This window comes from Diplodia corticola (assembly GCF_001883845.1).
Source record: "Diplodia corticola strain CBS 112549 chromosome Unknown scaffold18, whole genome shotgun sequence".
NCBI classification, from domain to species: Eukaryota; Fungi; Ascomycota; class Dothideomycetes; order Botryosphaeriales; family Botryosphaeriaceae; genus Diplodia; species Diplodia corticola.
The window spans coordinates 299,856-319,413 of NW_017971497.1; the positions used below are offsets into that span (position 1 = coordinate 299,856).

At 58.5% G+C, this 19,558-nt stretch overlaps 8 protein-coding genes across 8 annotated transcripts; 4 read left to right on the forward strand and 4 right to left on the reverse strand.

Annotated features, from left to right (window-relative positions):
* Positions 1-928: 928 nt before the first annotated feature.
* BKCO1_1800086 (uncharacterized protein) lies at positions 929-2,562 on the reverse strand (the record flags this gene model as incomplete). Its single annotated transcript, XM_020271867.1, has 2 exons — positions 929-2,204; positions 2,276-2,562. 2 exons carry the CDS (start codon positions 2,560-2,562, stop codon positions 929-931), a joined length of 1,563 nt encoding a protein of 520 aa, XP_020131595.1.
* A 1,270-nt stretch (positions 2,563-3,832) lies between these two features.
* BKCO1_1800087 (60s ribosomal protein l14) lies at positions 3,833-4,493 on the forward strand (the record flags this gene model as incomplete). Its single annotated transcript, XM_020271868.1, has 3 exons — positions 3,833-3,958; positions 4,038-4,301; positions 4,437-4,493. 3 exons carry the CDS (start codon positions 3,833-3,835, stop codon positions 4,491-4,493), a joined length of 447 nt encoding a protein of 148 aa, XP_020131596.1.
* A 759-nt stretch (positions 4,494-5,252) lies between these two features.
* On the reverse strand, positions 5,253-6,446 carry BKCO1_1800088 (nad-p-binding protein; the record flags this gene model as incomplete). The annotated part of the gene is made up of 2 exons (XM_020271869.1): positions 5,253-5,318; positions 5,400-6,446. 2 exons carry the CDS (start codon positions 6,444-6,446, stop codon positions 5,253-5,255), a joined length of 1,113 nt encoding a protein of 370 aa, XP_020131599.1.
* Positions 6,447-7,427: 981 nt separating this feature from the next.
* BKCO1_1800089 (nascent polypeptide-associated complex subunit alpha) lies at positions 7,428-8,252 on the forward strand (the record flags this gene model as incomplete). Its single annotated transcript, XM_020271870.1, has 3 exons — positions 7,428-7,667; positions 7,825-7,883; positions 7,940-8,252. 3 exons carry the CDS (start codon positions 7,428-7,430, stop codon positions 8,250-8,252), a joined length of 612 nt encoding a protein of 203 aa, XP_020131600.1.
* Positions 8,253-8,723: 471 nt separating this feature from the next.
* BKCO1_1800090 (atp synthase d mitochondrial) lies at positions 8,724-9,531 on the forward strand (the record flags this gene model as incomplete). The annotated part of the gene is made up of 4 exons (XM_020271872.1): positions 8,724-8,735; positions 8,871-9,266; positions 9,353-9,439; positions 9,502-9,531. 4 exons carry the CDS (start codon positions 8,724-8,726, stop codon positions 9,529-9,531), a joined length of 525 nt encoding a protein of 174 aa, XP_020131510.1.
* Positions 9,532-10,586: 1,055 nt separating this feature from the next.
* Positions 10,587-12,816, reverse strand: BKCO1_1800091 (potassium ion transporter; the record flags this gene model as incomplete). Its single annotated transcript, XM_020271873.1, has 2 exons — positions 10,587-12,529; positions 12,600-12,816. The coding sequence occupies 2 exons, from the start codon at positions 12,814-12,816 to the stop codon at positions 10,587-10,589; spliced, it is 2,160 nt and encodes a 719-aa protein (XP_020131509.1).
* Positions 12,817-13,266: 450 nt separating this feature from the next.
* BKCO1_1800092 (uncharacterized protein) lies at positions 13,267-13,602 on the forward strand (the record flags this gene model as incomplete). The annotated part of the gene is made up of 1 exon (XM_020271874.1): positions 13,267-13,602. One exon carries the CDS (start codon positions 13,267-13,269, stop codon positions 13,600-13,602), a length of 336 nt encoding a protein of 111 aa, XP_020131512.1.
* A 2,877-nt stretch (positions 13,603-16,479) lies between these two features.
* BKCO1_1800093 (thioredoxin-like protein) lies at positions 16,480-17,426 on the reverse strand (the record flags this gene model as incomplete). Its single annotated transcript, XM_020271875.1, has 2 exons — positions 16,480-16,944; positions 17,019-17,426. 2 exons carry the CDS (start codon positions 17,424-17,426, stop codon positions 16,480-16,482), a joined length of 873 nt encoding a protein of 290 aa, XP_020131511.1.
* Between the last annotated feature and the right edge of the window lie 2,132 nt (positions 17,427-19,558).

Consider the following 19,558-nt stretch of genomic DNA (forward strand, 5'->3'; position numbering starts at 1 on the left):
AGGACGAGGGGTAGGCGCCAACCACACGTCGTACGGGCTACCGCACTATAGCCTAAAGTAACGGGGGCAGGGCGGACGGGTGCGAAAATGGATAGCCGCATGCATGCATGCATGCAGGCAGGATGAGTGGTGGGAAAGAGGAAGGGCGGGAAGTACGGATACGCCAAGGATGGTGAGTCGATGTATTCCACTGCCGTCACTTTCGAGGAGCTGGCGGTGCTGCGGGCAGGAGAAGGTGATGACACGCGCAGGTCTTAAATGCGAGGGTTGATTCAGATGCGTCGTGGGATGGGAAGGATATGTCGCGCGCGCTCTGTTTGGCCTGCAGTCCACAACCTCGCGTCGTGCAAGGTGGAAGAGGGGGGTGGGAGGAGGGTCCGCTGTGCGACCGCTTTGCCGAAATCATCTTCTGTCGCGGACGTCACCATCTCTGGTCTCGCTGGCCCGCTTTGCCGAGTAGAACCAACCCCAGGGTGAGACTAGGTTGTGAGAGGCGAGAGACGGGAGACTCCGTTGCCTGCTTGCTGGGACCGCCTGAACGTCGTGTTGCGGCGATCTCCAGTCCATGAAGAGAAGTGAGACAAATCGGTGGCAACAATGCAGTACTCTCATTATGCTTGTACCTTGCCAAAGATCCAGCATGCAAGTGCTTGGGGGTATTCCGCTTTACTACTACTCCTAAGGACGAGGTGCATCTCAGAGAAACATGATCCTTTGCCTTTCGAGCTCTTACTGGACCAAGAGATATCAAAAATGTCGTTCAGAACAACCTCCCTCCCCCCGTAAACGCCGTCGCTTTTTCGATGCTGACCTGATTGTAATAAACCTGCGCCGCCCAAAACAATAAAACAACTCCTCTCGGTGCATCTTCCAGATTGGTTGACAAAGAGCACCATCGCGATTATTCTCACAACTTCCCACATCTGCTCTAATCATCCCCACTCAGTCCCAAGAAGTCAGTTCCGAACCAATAGTCCAACCACGCCCACACCTTCCAGTACATGCTCGCAATCTCCCAGTCGAAAGTGCCGTCGTCCTTGCGCGGCACCTCGTTGCCGATGACCTCGGTGTTGCCGCCAACGAACAGCCTGATCAGCGGCAGCGAGCCCAGCAGCTGCTGCCACTTGTTACCCACAGGCAGCAGCGCCTGTTCCGCCGGAAGAAGCACGGCGCGCTTCGCGCCGCGTATACGCAGCGGCGGTGGAGCGGCGGGTGGGACGTCGGCTGGGGCGGCACCGGGCGTCTGGGCGTTGAGCGCGGCGGTCGCGGTCGAGGAGAAGGATGTCTGCGGCGTGGCGGCGGCGGCAGCGGCGGGCGCAGACTGCGTCGTGCGGGCGGAGGGGCGTCTCCGAAGATTGGAGGGGAAGGAACCGGTGACGGTGGCGGAGGACGCGGTGTCGGAGGAACGCGAGGGGCTCAAGCCGGCGCCACCGCCGGCGCGTATGGTCGAGGAGGTGTTGCTGGGGCTCATCTCGACGTTGCCTCCGTCCGTGAAGCCGGCATGCGAGGCCGGAATGGCGATATCGCGCGCGGGGCCGGTGCCGCGGTAGAGCTCGGCGTAGACGGCGTGGCCGTGTATGACGTGTGGGGAGCAGTGGCAGGCCCGGTCGGCGGCCTCGGGGGAGTCGAATGTCACCTTGATCCAGTGGTTGCCGCCGCAGTATGTGTTCTTCTTGCGGAGCGCAGCGGCGGACAGGTTGCGCACTGCGGCCGTGCGAGTGATGCTCAACGATATGTTGTACCTGGACGAGGGCGGATGCCGGTCGTAGTCCTCGTACACGACGCCCTCCGCGATGCGCTCGTAGAATTCGATGGCCGCCCATTGTGTCTCGCTGCTGAACCCGTACAGCATCACCTCGGTCGGCTCCTTCGCGACCGAGGCCTGGGTAGCGGGGAGCGCGGGTGTGCTGGAGGTCCCTTGCGACGGTTGCGGCGCGGCGGTTGGCGGCTGCTCAACGGTCTTGGGGGCGGAGGCTTTGACTTGGGTGAAGATCTCGTCGATGGCTTTCAGGTTCGCGGCGCGGTTTTGGTCCTCTTTGCGGGCGGGTGTGCCGGTTGTTTTGCTGCGCGAAAGGCCGCGGCGGCGCGTGGAGCGGCCGAATGGTCCTTTCTCTTCGACGAAGCGGCGCTGGCCATGAGTGTCGCCACTGGTCTCTTCGTCAGAATCGAAGATCGTGTCGGTCCAAAAGAAGCGCATCTTCGAGCTTGTAGGCGGTGGAGCAAGAGAAGAAGAGGAAGCGGACAAGGTGGTGCAGGTAGAAAAGTGCAGACTTACTCGGCGTACTCGTAACCCCAGGGCAGCTGGCGACCGGCCGCGTCGAACGCGCGCTCGGATTCAGGCACGGCATGCACCTGCATGCCTCCACGAAACGAGTTCATTGTGTCTGATGGATTGGCGGCGCGCGAACGCGATCGAACAGCTGTTGTCAGCGACGGACCAGAGATGTTTACGCTGGGCTTTGGAGCCGCGCTGGAAAATCCTAGCTCCGCCCCGAATTGCGGCTGAATCCGTGCCATCCTGGTAGCTGCGTTACCGCGGTGCATCGAGGATTGGCTTCTCATGGCTGGACGATGCTGTTGCTGAAGGAACGGGAACGCGTGTGTTGATGGAGAGACGGTTCGAGTGTTGCTGGAAGGGCGCCTCGAGCGAAGCATGCACCCGGAACAATAGGTGGTGCTCGATAGGGGAGGTGCGGCAGACATACACGGCTTGGCGCACTGCTTCACTTCACATCAAGTAGTATTTCACGCAAGCGTAGACATGTCGTTCAAATACGTTTCGAATTTTGGCAGGTGGTACTACATAGCTATGACGCATTCCAACTTGCGACCTGGAGCGATCTGTTCCTTGCTAGCACCTGACCTCGGGCATTTGAGGATCGGGATGCTAGTGCGGGCAGACAGAAACTCCACAAGACCACGGGAACTCTTGATTTCGTGGCGGCGGACTGCTGTACCGCTGCCAGATAATCGAGGAGTCCTCCGTAAAGCTTGCTAAGTGGTGCCTTGATCCTATGAATGCCATGTCAGCAAACACTCGATGTATGCGGAGTGCGAATAACGAGTGAGTAATGGGATGTGTTCTCAGTGATCTTGGTGTAAAAAAAATCATACCCGAAGGTCAAATACTATCTAGGCGTGATATGGTTTTATAATCATCGAACAGAGGGGGTAGCGAGACAGAGCTAGCAAAGAAAAATTTGTTTCTTACCTTACAGATTCGCTGTCGGGATAGGCCTCACAACCCATCCCGCATGCCGGACAGCAGCCAGTTGGTGCCCAAGAAAGCCTACATCATCTACGCAAGTCAGCGACAGCTCGTTGAAATGCCTTGTGTCAAAATGGAGAGTGAGGTGGGTCAGAATATGTAAGAATTGAATATCATCGAACCTACGCCGTTAAGAGTCGCTGGCGGGCGTCTCCGGTCGCAGGCATCAATCGCAAATTACCTCATCATTCGAGAGGCGCGGAGAAAAGACGAGAGAACGTACCTTGGCCGTAGCGGCAGCTTGTTGGGTGCGAGCGCGCGGCGCGCTGCGAATGTTTGCGAAAGAAGAAGTTCTGCGCGGCCGGACGCGCAGAAAAGTCGCGAGGTGCGCCAAGGCCAGCTATGCCCGTTCTGGTGTGGCTCGCACACAACCAAAATCATCGGTAAGCGAGCACCTCTCGAGATAGCGAGCACGCCGTGGATTCCGACCTCCCCAACTAACGACAACAGCAGCACCACCGACCCCGTAGCACAGTACGTTCTCCACCGTCGCTTCACACGCCAGTTCGCTATTCTTCTCTCGTTCCCTCGCTCACACACTCGCTTCTAGGCAAATCAGCCGCAATGGGTGACGCAGAGGTCAAGACATCGCAGTGGAGGCTCGTTGAGGTCGGCCGTGTGGTCCTCTTCGCCCAGGGCCCCTTCGAGGGCAAGCTTGCCACCATCGTCGAGATCATCGATCACAAGCGCGTACGTCGAGCGCCTTCGCCGCCAGCCGCCCTGCTGCGCGCACCCCGAATTACGGAGTTGGACACTAACACTCCCATAGGTTCTCGTCGACGGTCCCGCTTCCACCGCCGAGAAGACTGTGCCCCGCCACGCTTCTCCCCTCTCCCACCTGTCCCTGACTCCCATCGTCATCCCCAAGCTCCCCCGCGGTGCTCGCAACGGTATCATCAAGAAGATCTGGGAGGCCACCGAGGTCGAGAAGAAGTTTGGCGAGAGCGCATGGGCGAAGAACAAGGACAGGATCGCCAAGCGCCGGGCGCTTAACGACTTTGAGCGCTTCAAGGTCATGAGGTTGAGGAAGCAGGTTGGTACCCCCGGAATCGGAATCCCGAAGGCGGAATGGAGCGTGGGGAGTCTCGCGCGCAATGAGCCGTGACACTACCTCTGCTCCAATTTGCGCGCGGAGATGCGAACTAATTGCTAACATCGTTATCCCTAGGCCAACTACGAGGTCAAGAAGAACTTCGCCAAGCTCCGTGCCTCCGCCAAGGCGTAAAATGTTCCATCGGTGAGACTGGGTTCTTAAGGTCGGGTTGTTTTACGGCATCACACTGGAGAAGGTCTTTTGCGGTCAACATGACCCCGCGCGGCATTTTCCACCCCAGAGAACACAATGGAGACGGTTCATAAAAAGATATCAAGTATCCAAGGTTCTCAAAATGAATGCAAATCCGGACAAGCGGGGCGTATGGGATTATTTTTTGAAGACAGTGCCAGGCTCTAATGTGCAGGCGGTGCTATGACGATGATCCAGATACCCCACCCGAAATAACCGATTCTTCCTTGTGGATTTGGATTATGTTGAAGATTTGGATGCCTTGTGTACAGAACTGCTACCCAGTCTTGGTGACCAAGTATCAACAAACCACAGACATCATTGCGAATCACAGCGTGTGCTGAAAATCAGCATGATAACGAACCCAATAATACGTAATTGCAGCAGCTTGTGCAGGATCTGAGCCTGCCTACATCTGTCTTTGGTGGCTATTTAACCGTAATATGTAGTCACTGGCTATTACGATTCATGTTAGAATATATGACACCAACTCACATCTATGTCCCGTTTTTGGTTTCAGGTGCTTACGTAGGAAGTAGGCGATGTCTTTTGCGAAGCATAGAACGGTCGACTCCTTTTCATTCCATTGCGTAGAAGCACTACTTGTGGTTTCTTCGGCCACACGAAAACGATAAGATCGGACTAAGAATTGTCACGAAACTCCAAAAGATCCACAGCGTGGGACCTTGACGAGTTGATCTACCCGTCTTGAACCTTCACAACAATCTTTCCCTTTGCCCTTTGGCTGAGCATTCGGTCGTAGGCCTGTACATCCATTTAGCTCATCTATTTACCTCATAATGCTCTGCTTTAGTTATTGGATTTGAACAGTGGGGCCCCACTTACCCCGAGAACATTCTCCATGTCAAACACATTATCCACAGCCTTCTTCAGCTTACCCTCTTGCACCAGCTTTATCAACTCCTCCCTCCTCTCCGTGGTCATAGGCGTCTGCTGGAAGATGTATTTCCTCGGCGTCCCGCCCAACGCCCTCGGCCACCAGTAATTCACCGGCACGTTCCAAAACAACGTCGCGGCCATCCCCTCCATAGCGCCCACGCTCACAAACACCCCGCCCTCCTTCAAAAAGCCAGGACTCCTCTCAAACAGCACCTGCGTCCCCACACAATCCAGCACCGCATCGAACTTGCCCCCATCGCCCTCCCCCCCGTACTCCGCCGCCAACCACCCAGCAACGCCTCCCCCACCCCCGCCGCACTCCCGATGATCCACCACCCGATCCGCGCCCAGCCCCTTCGCCAGCGCGAACCCTTCCTCCCCGGACCCCGTCGCCACCACCTCGCGCGCCCCCAGCGCCGCCTTGGCCACCTGCACCGCCACCGTCCCCACCCCGCCCGTCGCGCCGTGCACGAAGACGCGGCTGCCGCCCCCCACGCCCGCCCGCCGGCACATCAGCAGCGCCGTCTGCCCGTTGCCGTCGAGCCCCGCCGCGTGCTCGGCCGACAGCCCCGCCGGGCAGACGCCGACCGCGCCCGGCGGCGCGACGACGTATTGCGCGAGCGTGCCGGCGCCGTGGAGGAAGTGCGCGGTGGGCGGGAGCATGCCGAAGACGCGGGTGCCCGGCGTGGAGAGGTGGGCCGGGGTGAGGGGGGTGGCCGCGGCGATGGTGCCGGTGAAGGAGAGCTCGGGGATGGAGGGGCGCGGGCCGTTGGGGCGCGGGAGGAAGGGGAGGTGCGGGAGGAGGCGCCCGATGGAGGGGGTGAGGGAGGCGTGGGTGATGCGGATGAGGATGTTGGGGGTGTTGGGGGAGAGGTGGGGGACTGGGTGGTCGGGGGTGAGGTGGAGGACGTCTTTGGCGGGGCCGCGGCGCGTGTAGGTCCAGGCGCGCATGGTCGGTGGGATGACAGGCGCTGGGGTTGTGGTGGTGGACATGGTGGGAGAGATATTGGGCGGAGTTTGGTGTGATACCAAAGTACGTATCTCTGAGAATCAGATGGAGACGGAGAGAGTTATTCTGATAGAGTAAGTCAGTCAGGGTAGGTGCTGTTGCAGTATTTTAGTTTTATATGGTGATCAAGTGGTAGGCTGGGCCGGACGTCCAGCTCCCGGTAAAGGACTGATATCCCTGCCTGATGACAAACGCCTGCGCCACATAATACGGATGCGGGTAGCTGGTGGTCCGGAAGGATCATACAGATGACCAACAGGCTGGGCTGTAGAACGAAGCGATGCGCGCGAGAAGATTGATCAAGTTTTCGTCCGGACGTGGAGAGACTAAGGGTGCGCTAAGCCCTCCGGACGAATGTGTCAGACGCGCACGAGATGTGACGCCGTTGCAATGGGTTGACGTATATCAAGTAAAGAAGTAGGGATGAAGTAAAAGGACCATCGTTTGGAAGGTGATCTCCGTAGGGATAAGAGAAAGGGAAGCGGATTGCGGTATTCTGGTTAGTCCATGTGCCCCGCTCCGAGCTGCTTCAAAGCCGCAAGGTGATGCGCGTATAGCTGTGCGCGCACCAATACGTGCCCAGAGATGAGGACATGCGAAGACTGAACGCTACATGCGCATGCAAGCTCCTTTCAATCGAAACGGGAATTTACGGGGACCGCAGCAGTTGGAGCGAGGCGACGAAACACGGCTATCCGCGAGCGCAGGATGCGGAGCGTGTGCAAGAATGATTTTAGACAAGCATCGGGATCGATACCAACGGCGAAAAATGCATTGCGCTCGCGGTGGCCACTGTTTGGGGTTGAGTTGCGGAAGGTGTTGGCTGGTTGCGGGGTTGGTGCGGTGATGGATGGCATCACACCTGCTGCAAGCGAGCTCCCGCGCACAAGCAGTTTTCAGTCCCGCCAAAGCTCAACGCCCGGCGACGACAACCCTAGCATCGCTCCACCAACCAACTGCCCACCATGTCCAACCCCCGTGTCGAAGAGCTCCCCGACGAGCCCGAGAAGCAGGTCGCCGAGGTCGCCGAAGATGAGTCCAGCTCCGAGTCTGGCGACGAGGGCGCCGGCGATGCCAGCATCCCCGCTGGTGCCCAGGTCACCGTCCACTCGCGCAACGAGAAGAAGGCCCGCAAGGCCATCGCGAAGCTCGGCCTGAAGCACATTGAGGGCATCACCCGTGTCACCCTCCGCAGGCCCAAGAACGTGAGTCATATGTAGCTCGGGAGCCTGCGTCGTCTTCTGCGGCGTTGCGGCTGCGGCATTGGCGCCTCTGCAGCTCTGGCGAGAGCTGCAGTCAACGCCGAACAGCTGCGAGCGCGATACGCATACTCTGGGGCTTCGGCTGACTGGTTGAACGTAGATCCTCTTCGTCATCAACAACCCCGACGTCTACAAGTCCCCCAACAGCAACACCTGGATGTAAGCATTCACAGAAAACCCACAAAATCCGGGACAGACTAGTAATTTTGTGGCAGCATCTTCGGTGAGGCCAAGATCGAGGACCTGAACGCCGCCGCCCAGGCCTCTGCTGCCCAGCAGCTCGCTCAGGCCGAGGCCGCCGGTGACCACGAGGGCCACGACCACGGCAAGGGCAAGGAGCCTGCCGTCGAGGAGAAGAAGGAGGAAGAAGAGGAGGATGACGGCGAGGAGGTCGACGAGTCCGGTCTCGAGGCCAAGGACATCGAGCTGGTCATGCAGCAGGCCAGCGTCTCGCGGAAGAAGGCCGTCAAGGCGCTCAAGGAGAACGACAACGACATTGTCAACTCCATCATGGCCCTCAGCATATAAGTTCGCGGAAACGCGGACGCTGGGGCGCTGTCACGCGCCACTTTCTTGATCCCCGGAGCGAAGGCTGGGCGAAGGGCTTACCGGAATCTGTACAAGATAAAGGCACTGGGCTGCGACCTAGGATAGGAGCCATTGGACTCTGCGGAGCCGTGGTAAAATCTAAAAAGTTCCTTCGAGGCTGAAGCTTCTCGCTGTGCTCCGATGTGGCTGCATGTGCCCAATTGCAGATTTGATGACCAGCCCGCCATGACACCAAGCCCAGAATGACCTGACTTTCAGGAACGCAGCAGGGAGCGGCCAATTGAGCAGCCATGCGCGGTTGTGTCTCCCAATGCCGGACTCGGTGCGGGAGCGACATGTCACGTGCACCAGCCTTGGCGCCGACGGGCCTGCGGGAAGCTCGAAAACGCAGCCGACTTCGTCCTTGCCAGCCCGGTATCTCCCCTCATCACCAACATCGCAACCATCACAATGGCCGTCGGAGTACGTGCAATTCCCCTGTTGACCCTGTCGCAGCCCGTCCCGCCCACGATTTTCGCCGCGGCGCACCTGCATTGAAACGACCCCCGGTGCCGGAGCAATTGGGCAAAGCGGCTAACGTTCCTCTCAACCGTGCAGCGCAGCGCAGCCCTCAAACTCGACTGGACGAAGCTGGGCACCCAGCTGAACCTGCGTGGTTCGACCGCCGCCTCGCTCGCTGCCTTCAAGAAGCGCAACGACGACGCGCGCCGCAAGGTGCAGGTGCTTTCGGAGCAGCCGACCACCGTCGACTTCGCCCGCTACCGTAGCCTCCTCAAGAACCAGGCCATCGTCGACCAGATCGAGAAGGAGTTCAACGCCTACAAGCCCGCCACCTATGACGTCCAGAGGCAGATCAAGTCCATCGAGGCATTCGAGGCGCAGGCCGTGAAGAGCGCCGAGGAGACCAAGGGTGCCATCGACGTTGAGCTGCGCGATCTGGACAAGACTCTGAAGAACATCGAGGAGGCCAGGCCCTTCGAGGACCTCACCGTGGTGCGTATACGTCGGGATTGGGGATGGGGTCAGGTTGGGATTGGGGGTTGGATTCATTTGGCTAACAAATGGCGTCTCGAATGCAGGACGAGGTTGCCGCCGCTCGCCCCGACGTCGACCAGCGCACCGAACAGCTCGTCAGCAAGGGCCGCTGGGCCGTCCCCGGCTACAAGGTGCGTGCCGACAATTGCGTGCGACACGTGCTGGTGGTTCAGACTTGCTTACACCCCAACAGGAGAAGTTCGGCGACCTTTCCATGCTCTAAATGCATTAGTGGTTATCGAAGATCATTTCGTCCTTGCCGGGACTGTACTATTGTGCATAGTTCCGAATTGCCCGGCGCCAAAATAGATAGTTCAACTGGCTATTTTGACTGCGAAGACCAATATCCCACAATCGATTCTTTGCAATTTATTTCCGTTCAATTCGGTCTGACACTATCCAAAAGACTCGAACCACTAATACCAGGTGACTCCCTAAATGTTGTTCTCCGTACATGTACTACTGACTAGCACGAGTCGTGTCGCTATGCAGTTTGTGGAGGGGGAACCATTCATTGGTCTCTCCAAGACAATCTCCGCTTTTGACGGCGACGTCGCACTCATGATCCAGCCGTTACACATCATCAATCTTGATATTGCCACCATGTATAGACACGGCTTGACCTAGGAGCTGAGGTCAAGGCTATTGAGGAGGCTCTTCAGGACGCTACCACTGCCGCGACAGAGACCAAGCTAGGCAGATCGTTTGCCGGGCACGAGCGGCTGCAGCGCGAGGTTGCGGGCCTGCAGGCGGCAGGCATTAGCCGGCATAAGCACTAGCACCACCAATCCCCTTCATGCTGTACCATCAGCCACCAGTCCACACCAGTTTCCACTATGGGCTTCTTTAAACTGTTTGCAATCTAACAAGCACCGCATCCTGATATCTCAATCCGGATATTAGAAGCAGGGAAGAGCCATGGAAGAGCGGCAGCAGTTCAGAAAGCGAGACTACCTTCCGACAAGAAATCGCAACTGTCAGAATTGGGGATGATGATTTTGTTTACAAGCATCGATGGCCTTTCAAGGTGATTGGGCTGAATGACCCGCCGCGAAGATGGTTGAGTTGCAATGTCCAATGACAACCCACCTGAATGTTGCGAGTTGAGACCTACGGGGGTCGACACGAATTCAGGCCATCATATTGGGGCAGGAGGGACGCCCAGGAGAGGCCTATGCCAAATCTTCACCAACGAATTTCCAGCTGATGCGGCCATCAGGAAGGAGGGGCGAATACTCTTTGCCACTCCACTCATCTAAATCGACGGCATCCCATCCATCAAGTAATCTCAAAATGCATCTCCTCCTCCTCCCCGTCCCCGTCCTCGTCCTCTCCATCCCCGTCCTCTCCAGCCCCGTCCTCTCCATCCCCCTCCCCTCCATCCTCATCCTCATCCTCATCCTCATCCCCCTCCCACCTCGCCTCACCCCCACCGGCACCGGCACCACCGCTCCCCTCCCTCCCGCACTCACTCCCCTCCTCATCCCGCCGCACCTCCTCCTCCTCCCCCTCGCTCCAACCCCCGCGCTCGTCGTACTCGCCGTCCATCCGCCGCATCAGCGCCTCCCCCGGCAGCAAGATGCTGCGGTCGACGGCCAGCGGCAGCCCGCGGTGGCGGCCGCGCAGCATGACGGCCAGCACGACGAGCTTGGCGGGGGTGCGGAAAGCGGCGCTGAGGCTGCTGCTGCTACTACTATCGGAGGAGGAGGAGGTGTTTGGCGGGCTGAGGCCGAGACTGAGGCCGACGGTGCCGTAGGCGGAGACGGTTTCGAAGGCGAGGGGGAAGAGGTGGGTGGGGGATGGGAAGTGGGGACGCTCGAGGATGGCGAGGAGGAAGAGGGCGAGGAGTTGGAACCAGAGGTCGTAGGAGAGTTGGTGGCGGAGGTGGGTGGAGAGGGTGGAGGAGGAGGAAGGGGAGGAGGTGGTGGTGGAGTCGAGGCCGACGGAGCGCTCTTCGTAGGTGTTGGTTTGGCGGAGGGTGAGGACGATGGGGAAGGAGGAGATGTACATCGTCACCAGGTAGGCGACGAGGAGGGCGGGGGCGAGCGTGGCGACGGTGGCGATGTAGGCGCCGCTGTTGCGGAGGCCGGTGGCTTGGAAGAGGCCGTCGAGGAGGCGGGTGCGGAGCGGGGTGGAGTCGAAGGCGGGCAGGCCGAGGTTGAGGACGAGGTAGAGGAGCCACATGGCGGCGTCGATGAGGATCTGGATGGCGAAGAGGTACCATGTCTCTTTGCTGGGGAAGAGGTAGATGAAGCAGCGCCGCGGGTGGTGCAGCAGGAAGAGGCAGGTCTGTCGGAGGCGTGAGGTCGTGGGGCTGATGCGGGAGAGGGTCCAGATGGCGAGCCGGAGGAAGACGGGGAACTGCGTGTTGCCGGCGATGGTGAGGGCGGCCGAGACGAGGAGCACGACGGCGTTGGCGGCGAACGGGACGTAGTTGTCGTCGAGCAGGTTCAGCCCGCCGTTGGAAAAGCTCGTTGTCACGGCGAAGAAGGCCCACCATCCCGGGCTGGGGGAGCCCGAGGGCTGGGCGGTCCGGATGATGGTGCGGGCGGGGTCGCGGTAGGCGTAGGGGACGAGGATGGCGGCGCCCAGGGCGTACCAGAAGAGTTGGTAGATCAGGAGGAGCGGGAGGATGAGGGATAGCGCGCGATACTCGACGCCGCCCAGCTCGGCGCGCTCGTGCTCGCTGAGGTTGCGGAAGCGGCCGCGCTCGTCGAAGTCGGCGTCGAAGGAGATGTAGGAGTGGTCGAGCGGCTGCCATTCTTTTTGTAGGCCCCGAAAGGCCGAGTGGAAGGCGTTTTGGACGGTATGGGACTCCCACGGCCACGGGAAGAAACCTCGGCCGGAGGCGTAGTGGTAGAGGCGTTGGGATGGCGGTTGCTTCTGCTTCTCTGCTCTGCGGTGGGATGGTTCCGGGGCACTGCGGAGGGGCTGCTGGTCGCTGTTTCCGTCGTCGTCGTAGCGTGGCTTGAGGCGTCTCCGCAGGCGAGCGGTGTCGTGGTGATGGGCATGTTCTCTTTCGTCTTGCTCTTCCACGTCTCGAACTATCTGCCGACCGGATCGGGAGTGCTGCACGACGTCTGCCAGCTTGCGGCGGAAGAAGTGGCGGCGGATGATGACGACGAAGGACGACACGAATGGCACGCTGCCGATGATGAGCAGGATGCAGAGCACGGCCTGCTGAAACGCGGTCAACGAGCTGAGATTGACGGTGTTGAGCCCTGGTTGGATGGTCAGCGTATTGCTTTGGGTGGAATCGAGGATGGAGCGTGCCTGTGGTCGTCATGGCACTGCAGCAGAGGAAAAGCGCGTCAATGTATCTGAGCTGGCCTCCATCATTGGCAAGGCCTTCTCCGTAGACAATGAGAGAAGTAATGACAATGACGACGACAAAATACAGCATGTGCATGCGATAGAAGTTGAGATGGAAGACTTCCTTTCTCAGATAATAGAGGAAGTGCTCCTTGGCATCGTGCGGGTTGCGCACCTCGCCTATGGCGTCTTGCATTTCTCAAGCGACAATTGGACGTTGTTCGAATACAGCTTCCACGTCGCGGCCTCAGGGAGGGGGCAAGAGGTGCTTGACTGACGTCATCTTTAACCGTTTCCCCGCTTGTCCTTCCATACCTTCTTCCTGCTCTTCAAAGCCGCCCTCCTTATCCTACTCGCTTCCAATAACAGACCCACAGCCCCTGCATGGGCAGTTGAGGCAACCGTCCAGATAAGGTTGCTAACCGCATCCAGAAATCAGATATACCCACACCTCTCGACTTATCATGGAGTAGCCTAAAGCCTTCACCCCAAAGCACCATGGCTTTCAGTTGTATCCATCGCTGCTGGATTTCTCATCATCACAGTATCCGGACTGTACACTTTAGAGACTGTGGACAAATCGACTGGTGTAGTTTTGAGACGCTCCGATGGTCTCCGAACTACATATATCCGACCTGCACGTACCATGACCTTGCTTTCTCCACCACCGCTATCAACGAACAATAACTCATCCACCCAAGAGCGAGGGAGGCGTGTACCAACCGTAGTCCCGGCACAGGAAACTGTCCTGAATTGCACTCTGTCCGATTCTCAGAAGACCGTCGAGATGCAAAACATAACCAAACCCCAAATCTTCAGCAAAGACTTCGCCATGGAGCCCGAAATGCTCCAGACCTACACGAAAAACCGCTCACAGACCCACCACTACATCGACAGCTACAAAGACCCCCCTTCCTGGGACTTCGGCGGCTCCATGAGCCAACTCTCGTACTCCACAACCGCCGACCCCATCGCCGTCTAATACAGCTACATCGACAGCTTTCCGCCTCTCTTCCCCCGGCTGCGCCTTCCTCTCAGGGTTCAGATACGCACGCCGAAGAGACTGGAGATGGCGAAAGAAACACTCAGTTGCGAGAGGGTGCTGTGGAGTGAGTGGACGTCTTTCCCGAAGATGTTGGATGTATGGATGAAGGTCGATGATGCTGTAGTGATTGTGTTTAGCGTAGCTTCTGGTGAATCTTTCAGACATAGGGGCAGCTTCAGAGTCGGGGTTCCAAGCCGTGATGGCTCGTATGTCTCCAGAACTACCACGAGCTTGAAAATGCGGGCACTCAAGTATCTCCATAACCAAGTAAGCTTCAAATAACGGATGGGTTGTGCAAGAGAACATTCTGACTTGCGCTCCTCGCCACAGTTCCAGTTACAGCCACTGGACCGAGGCTGAGATCATCGAAGGGGTGGAAGATATCATCAAATTATCGCCCATTGCGGCTGACTAGGCTGATATGTCTGCAGATTATTAGAGAAGGAGGCCGTTGAATGGAGGCTGGCAAGAAACCCCGACGTTTCATCGAACGAGTGGTGGGCCCTACGCCAACGAAGATGAACTGAGCTCTGAGCACTTTTGAGATTATATCAGCTGTCACGTAAAAGTTCACTATGATCGTGTGTCGTTCCGGCCCACTCCGTGGCTATCAGATAACCTGGTAGGGCGAATTGAAGTACTGGAGACCTTGGCTATACGTGGTACCAAAGTGCCCAGTTTCCAGATGACCTGTCAGGTTCAAGAAGAGTACACTTTCAATAGGTCACGCAACCTATGTATACCGTCGTCCTTGCATACCGGCGTCCTCATTATCCAACAAGTCTGGTTCAGCTCTCAACGAAGACGTAAGACAAGTGGGAAGAAAATCCAGAAATATGCAAGATGATGCACGCTCCTCGGGCGCCGTCGATCGGCGCTGCTCTTCACATGCGCGAAGTCCGCCACCCCAGCCTCTTCCCCGCTCCGGATCTGGAAACCTTGGTTCAACCAATAATGAGCCGCTGGTCGATCGCCAGGTACACCCTGCTGGATGCCGACGCCTCAGCCGCTCGACCGCGAACGGGATTGAGGCGCAGGCAAAAACACGACACAAAGCAGACCTTGACTATCTAATTATAACTTCCTCGTCCAAAGCATATAGCCTTGAATGGCCAGAGAAGGCAAAGAGGCCAAAGCCAACACATTCCACCAATCACATAATTCCGGAACCCGCTAGGTCCGTATGTAGCTTGGTACCTCGGGGCCATGAATCCTCCCTTCCGAATGGCCCGGGACCCAGGTTACCGGATCCGGTCCGCGGGCGTCGCTGATAAGCGGGCTCGCACGTACCGTTTGTGGGTCTTATTTCCTTCTCGTTCGCTTTGGTTTGCGGTTGGTCTCGTCGCTAGGTGAGCTGAAACACCGGGGTTTGCGTGGAGATCCACACACCTGTACCGTGGAACCGAGGTCTTCTTTTGCTCTTTGGTTGTTAACGGGCTCCACAACGTTCTCGACTTTGCCGACAATCTCCCATGCGTATCTTTTGCCTTCGGGGGGGAAGGAATGGAAGGTCCGACTCGGGAATCGACAGCAGACGGATGCGGGAACGACCATCTTTTTTTGCGGGTTGCTCGATGAGGTGAGTGGTGGCTGTACGACCATGATTGCGTCGATGATGACAGATGTATGAGCTACAGATCGGCGGGAGATCCACCTGCGGTTCTTGCTGGGGAGTGGATATGTCGGGCATGTGTCAGACAGCATGGTGTCTCAGCCAACACGCATTTCTGACGTTGGCAGCAATAGGCAGCATTGAAAGCACAATGATTGAGAAACATAGATTTTGAGCTCGAAAAAATTCTCTAGAAGACGCTGGTAATGTCCATCGTGATCGTCGACAACATCACCACCACCGCCGTTCCGCCGTATATGCCCACACAACATATGAAAAACTACCTTTCCCACACTGACACTGCCTCCTTGCCGATCATTGATCTTCCCTTCCGGCCCGGACCCGACTCCGCATATGTATGCAGCTCTTGCATGCACGCATGCATAGCCGAGCATGGCATTGCGCAGCACCTCAATGCGCCCCACCTCTCTCCCCTCGCTTCCATCCACACCACACCACTCAACTTCCCTAGCTTCCTCCACCTCATGACTCTGTCCGCCGTGTCCCGTGATATGTGCGCGTGCGCTCATGCGTAGAAAGGGGTGAGTGGGTGGGAGGCGCAAAAGAAAATCTCCGGATCCCGACTCGTTGCTGCGCCACCAAATGCCGTGCCACGTAAGACCGGACATGTCCGTACTATTGGTCCTGATTTTCTTTTTTCTTTTTCAATCCTCGGCTTCGGTAGGTAGAAAATAATGCCTGCTGCGGATCATCAGTGATCGGAGACCCCGATGCGGCTGACTCGTTGCTGTCATCTCGCGTCATCTTCCGGACAACCTCCAAGTGTATCACCCAGCCGGCCGGTCGCGGGGCCGGAGATTCGTCGTCGTCGGGAGGGTGCAATGCAAATACCGTGGTTTGCAGTGTGTGCAGGCGTCATGCCCCCCCCAGGGCGACGGTGCTGTCGCGCAGCCGGCCGCATCATCCCTTGCACAGGACCAGCGCCCGCGCAGCCGGCACGGCCCCTCCAACCTGATGTTTCGTTTGTTTGAAGGGGTGTGGAAAGCCGCGCCGCAGTCGTTGTCTGGCCGGAACCCAGCAACGAAACAATGCGGGCGTCGCAGTTTTCCCCTTGTCCCTCCTCTCCCCTCGCTCCAGCTCTTCGACGGTGCCAGTCCAATCCCGTCCAATCCAGTAGACAGAAGAAAAAACAAACAAACAAAGTACAAACAAATCTTTCATCCCACCCTCATCCTCCCCATTCAATCGTCATCAATCTCCAACAGCCTCCTCAACGCCTTCACCTCGGTGTGATCGCGATAATTCCTCATCCGGTGACACCAAATCACCTCGCCGTCCTCGAACAGAAACTCGCCTCCCACCTGCAACCAATTGCCGCACCGCATCGCCTTCCGCATGCCCTGCACGCGCGTCTGCTGGCCCACCTGCTTCAGCTGGCCGGCGATCCACGCCGGCGGCGCGATGTCCTTCATGTACTCGGGGCGGCGGCTGCCCATGTCGAGCGAGAAGGACATGCCGAGGGCGCGGTAGAGCGAGCGCGTGGGGTCGGCGAAGATGGGGAATGGGCAGCCCGTGTAGCGCTTGTAGGCGGGGATCATGCTGGGCGAGCCGCAGCCGACGACGATGATGTTGGTGGGCGTCGGCATGGTGAAGTAGGTTTGGGAGTCGATGGATTTGGTGAGGGCTTGGAGGTAGGCTTGGCAGGCCTGGACGGTGGGTGACGGTGTGTTAGCATTGGGAGTGGGGGAAGTGGTTTGTGGCTATATTGTGCGCTACGTACGCCGCAGTAGAAATGCCGCACGAAGAGCACCAATTGACGCTGGCCGATGGCCATGTCGCCTTGGAAGAAGTTCTTGAAGGGCCGGCCAATGCCGTCGACGTCGTAAATGATAGTGTCGCCGGCTTCTTGGAGGGACTTCTCGCTGGGGCAGTCGTCGGAGACGTTTACGTCCTCACGCAGCCTGTTGAAATAGTCCTCGGCGTCAAAGGAGCAGGATCCAAAAACGGAACTGTTGCGGGCATGGTCGTGGTCAAAGGACGAAATGCTGGAGACATTGGTGCTGACGGTGCCGTTGGAGCTGTGGGAAGACCTGGTGGAGGAGGTGGGGGAGGAAGAAGCGGTCATATCAGAGCCGGACACTGAATTGTGCCGCGCATTGCGGGCGGGGCGAAGCTTGAGAAGAGGCATTTTATTTGGGTGAGAAGAAAAGAGAAGTGGAAGGGAGCCGGTGAAGGCAGGCAGGCAGTCAAGGCCTGCTGGCAAGGTAGTTAAAAGAGGACCAGCCGGTAGTGTGGTACGAAGCACAGGGTGGTGGTGCAGAGATGCTGCAGCACGGGGAGGATTTGGAAAGACCGAGAGGCAAGGAGCAGACGGGTGAAGAAGCGGGAGGGCTCAGGCAAATGTAGCAGACGATGGTCGCGACTGCCGGGCCAGCTGGGAGACCGGGGGGCTTGGGACTTGCTCAAACGGGACGGATCTCCAGCTAGACGGTCGCGCTGCAGGGCCCGGCCGAGGCCGCGTGCTTCGCGCCCACGAGCCTGCGACCCGTTGATTTGCGACTGCGAAATTCGTCGACCGCCGGCGGCGCCAATCGGTGGGTCGCTGCCAGTCGCTGCCAGTCGCTGCCAGTCGCTGCCAGTCGCCGCCAGTCGCCATGCGGGCGGCCGCTCGGCGGGTGAGCGGGTGCGCAGCAGCTGTCCCCCAGCCCGCGCCGCTACTGTCCGATGCTGCAACGCGAGCTGTGCGTCCAAGGGCCCTCGAGGCCCTGGAACCCTTGGTGGCGGCCTCTGACGGCGCCGCCTTTCGCGTCCGCGGCTGCCGGCGCTCCAGGGTCGTTTGGACTGGGGGTGCTGCGGCCGCGGCTCCAAGCCTCAGGAGGGCCGCCAGCCTGAAGCAGCCGGTGGCCGCAGGCTTACTGCCTGATGTGAAGGTGCCGTCGCCACAGCGGCAGGATACGGACACGCGCAGAGCTGGGGTGGCGCGTGGGAGGGCTGTGATTCGGCAGCTGGACCGGCCGGGCGCTGTGGCCGCCGGGCAGGGGTCGCCTCGCTAGCTGCTCGCTCCTGCCGATCGAGCGCGCACGCCCCAGTCGCTTTTCTGTCGCCGCGCAAGCCCTTCACTCGACTTCATCACCATTTCGACTCTGCTCCGGCGTCACTTGACCCCATTGCCCTCGATCTCGCTGCATGCACCCACTAGCCTCCCCCACGCCCTAGAAATGCAGCACTCTGCCGCTCGACAATGCTCCAATCGCGTCCATTCCACCGCGCCGGCGCCCCGACGGAAGCGCCTACATTAACCGCCGTCTGCGCCATCTACCCCACAACGCACGCGGTTCCGACCTGGCCTCGTCTGGCACAAGCTTGTTGCGCGAACGGCCAGTCCCGCCTGGACTTGACTGTATCTGAGATGCTCAGTTTACCATGGTAGTGCCCACAGCGCAGTCAGCGGCTATCGTAAGGTTGCCACAACGCCAATTCGTCTGCTCACGGCGCGCACGCGGCCGAGCGAGCTGCATTTACCCTTTTGGCAGGACCCGGGAGTTGCACACATGCAGTGCGATAAGCACCCTTCGAGCAATTCTCCGACCCTCTCTCGCGTAGATAGCGCCCGCGATAATGCTGGAATCGCCTGACGTCCCAATGGCTTGTCACCGCCGTAATAACTTTGGCGCTATTGAAATAATCGGGAAGTGATGGCCCATTGAGGCGGCTAGCACCGCCTGAAGACTGCCACAGTCCTGCAGGGCTTGCCTATCGGTCCATGCCTCTCATGCGGTATCCGGTATAGCCGATCCCTACATCAACTAATGATAGCATGGCATAGCCCCCTGTACGGCAGCTGCCGCCATCTCTGCGACGCGCCTCTCCGCCAAAGCTGCGAACTCAGAGCTGAGAGCCCAGTCCAAGTGCTGGTCAACCAAACAGAGCCAAGGTAGCCAGATCCGTAAGGGAGTTGATCATCTTACAGTCTGTAGCTTGCAATTTCCCTTGCATTCCACGACGTCCATGTTCCGCCAACGTCACTCACCTGTTCACCCCTTGTCGTCATCGTCCCAATGTCTGCAAAACCCAACTTCTATTAATCTCAAATACGTCACGAGCTAGTTGCGCCATAGGATCGAAGCTTGGACGCAACCCGTGCTCGCTAATCTCATGCTATCAAGGATTATCATTCAAACACAGAGGATCACGGACCTGGGACCGGCTTAGCAGCGCCGAACACATCATCGCAGGCACGGACACAGCTCCGTCGAAGATCGACGACAAGCCTGCGATCAACATCAAATTCCTCTTCACCCCGCACTCTGAAACGGACAG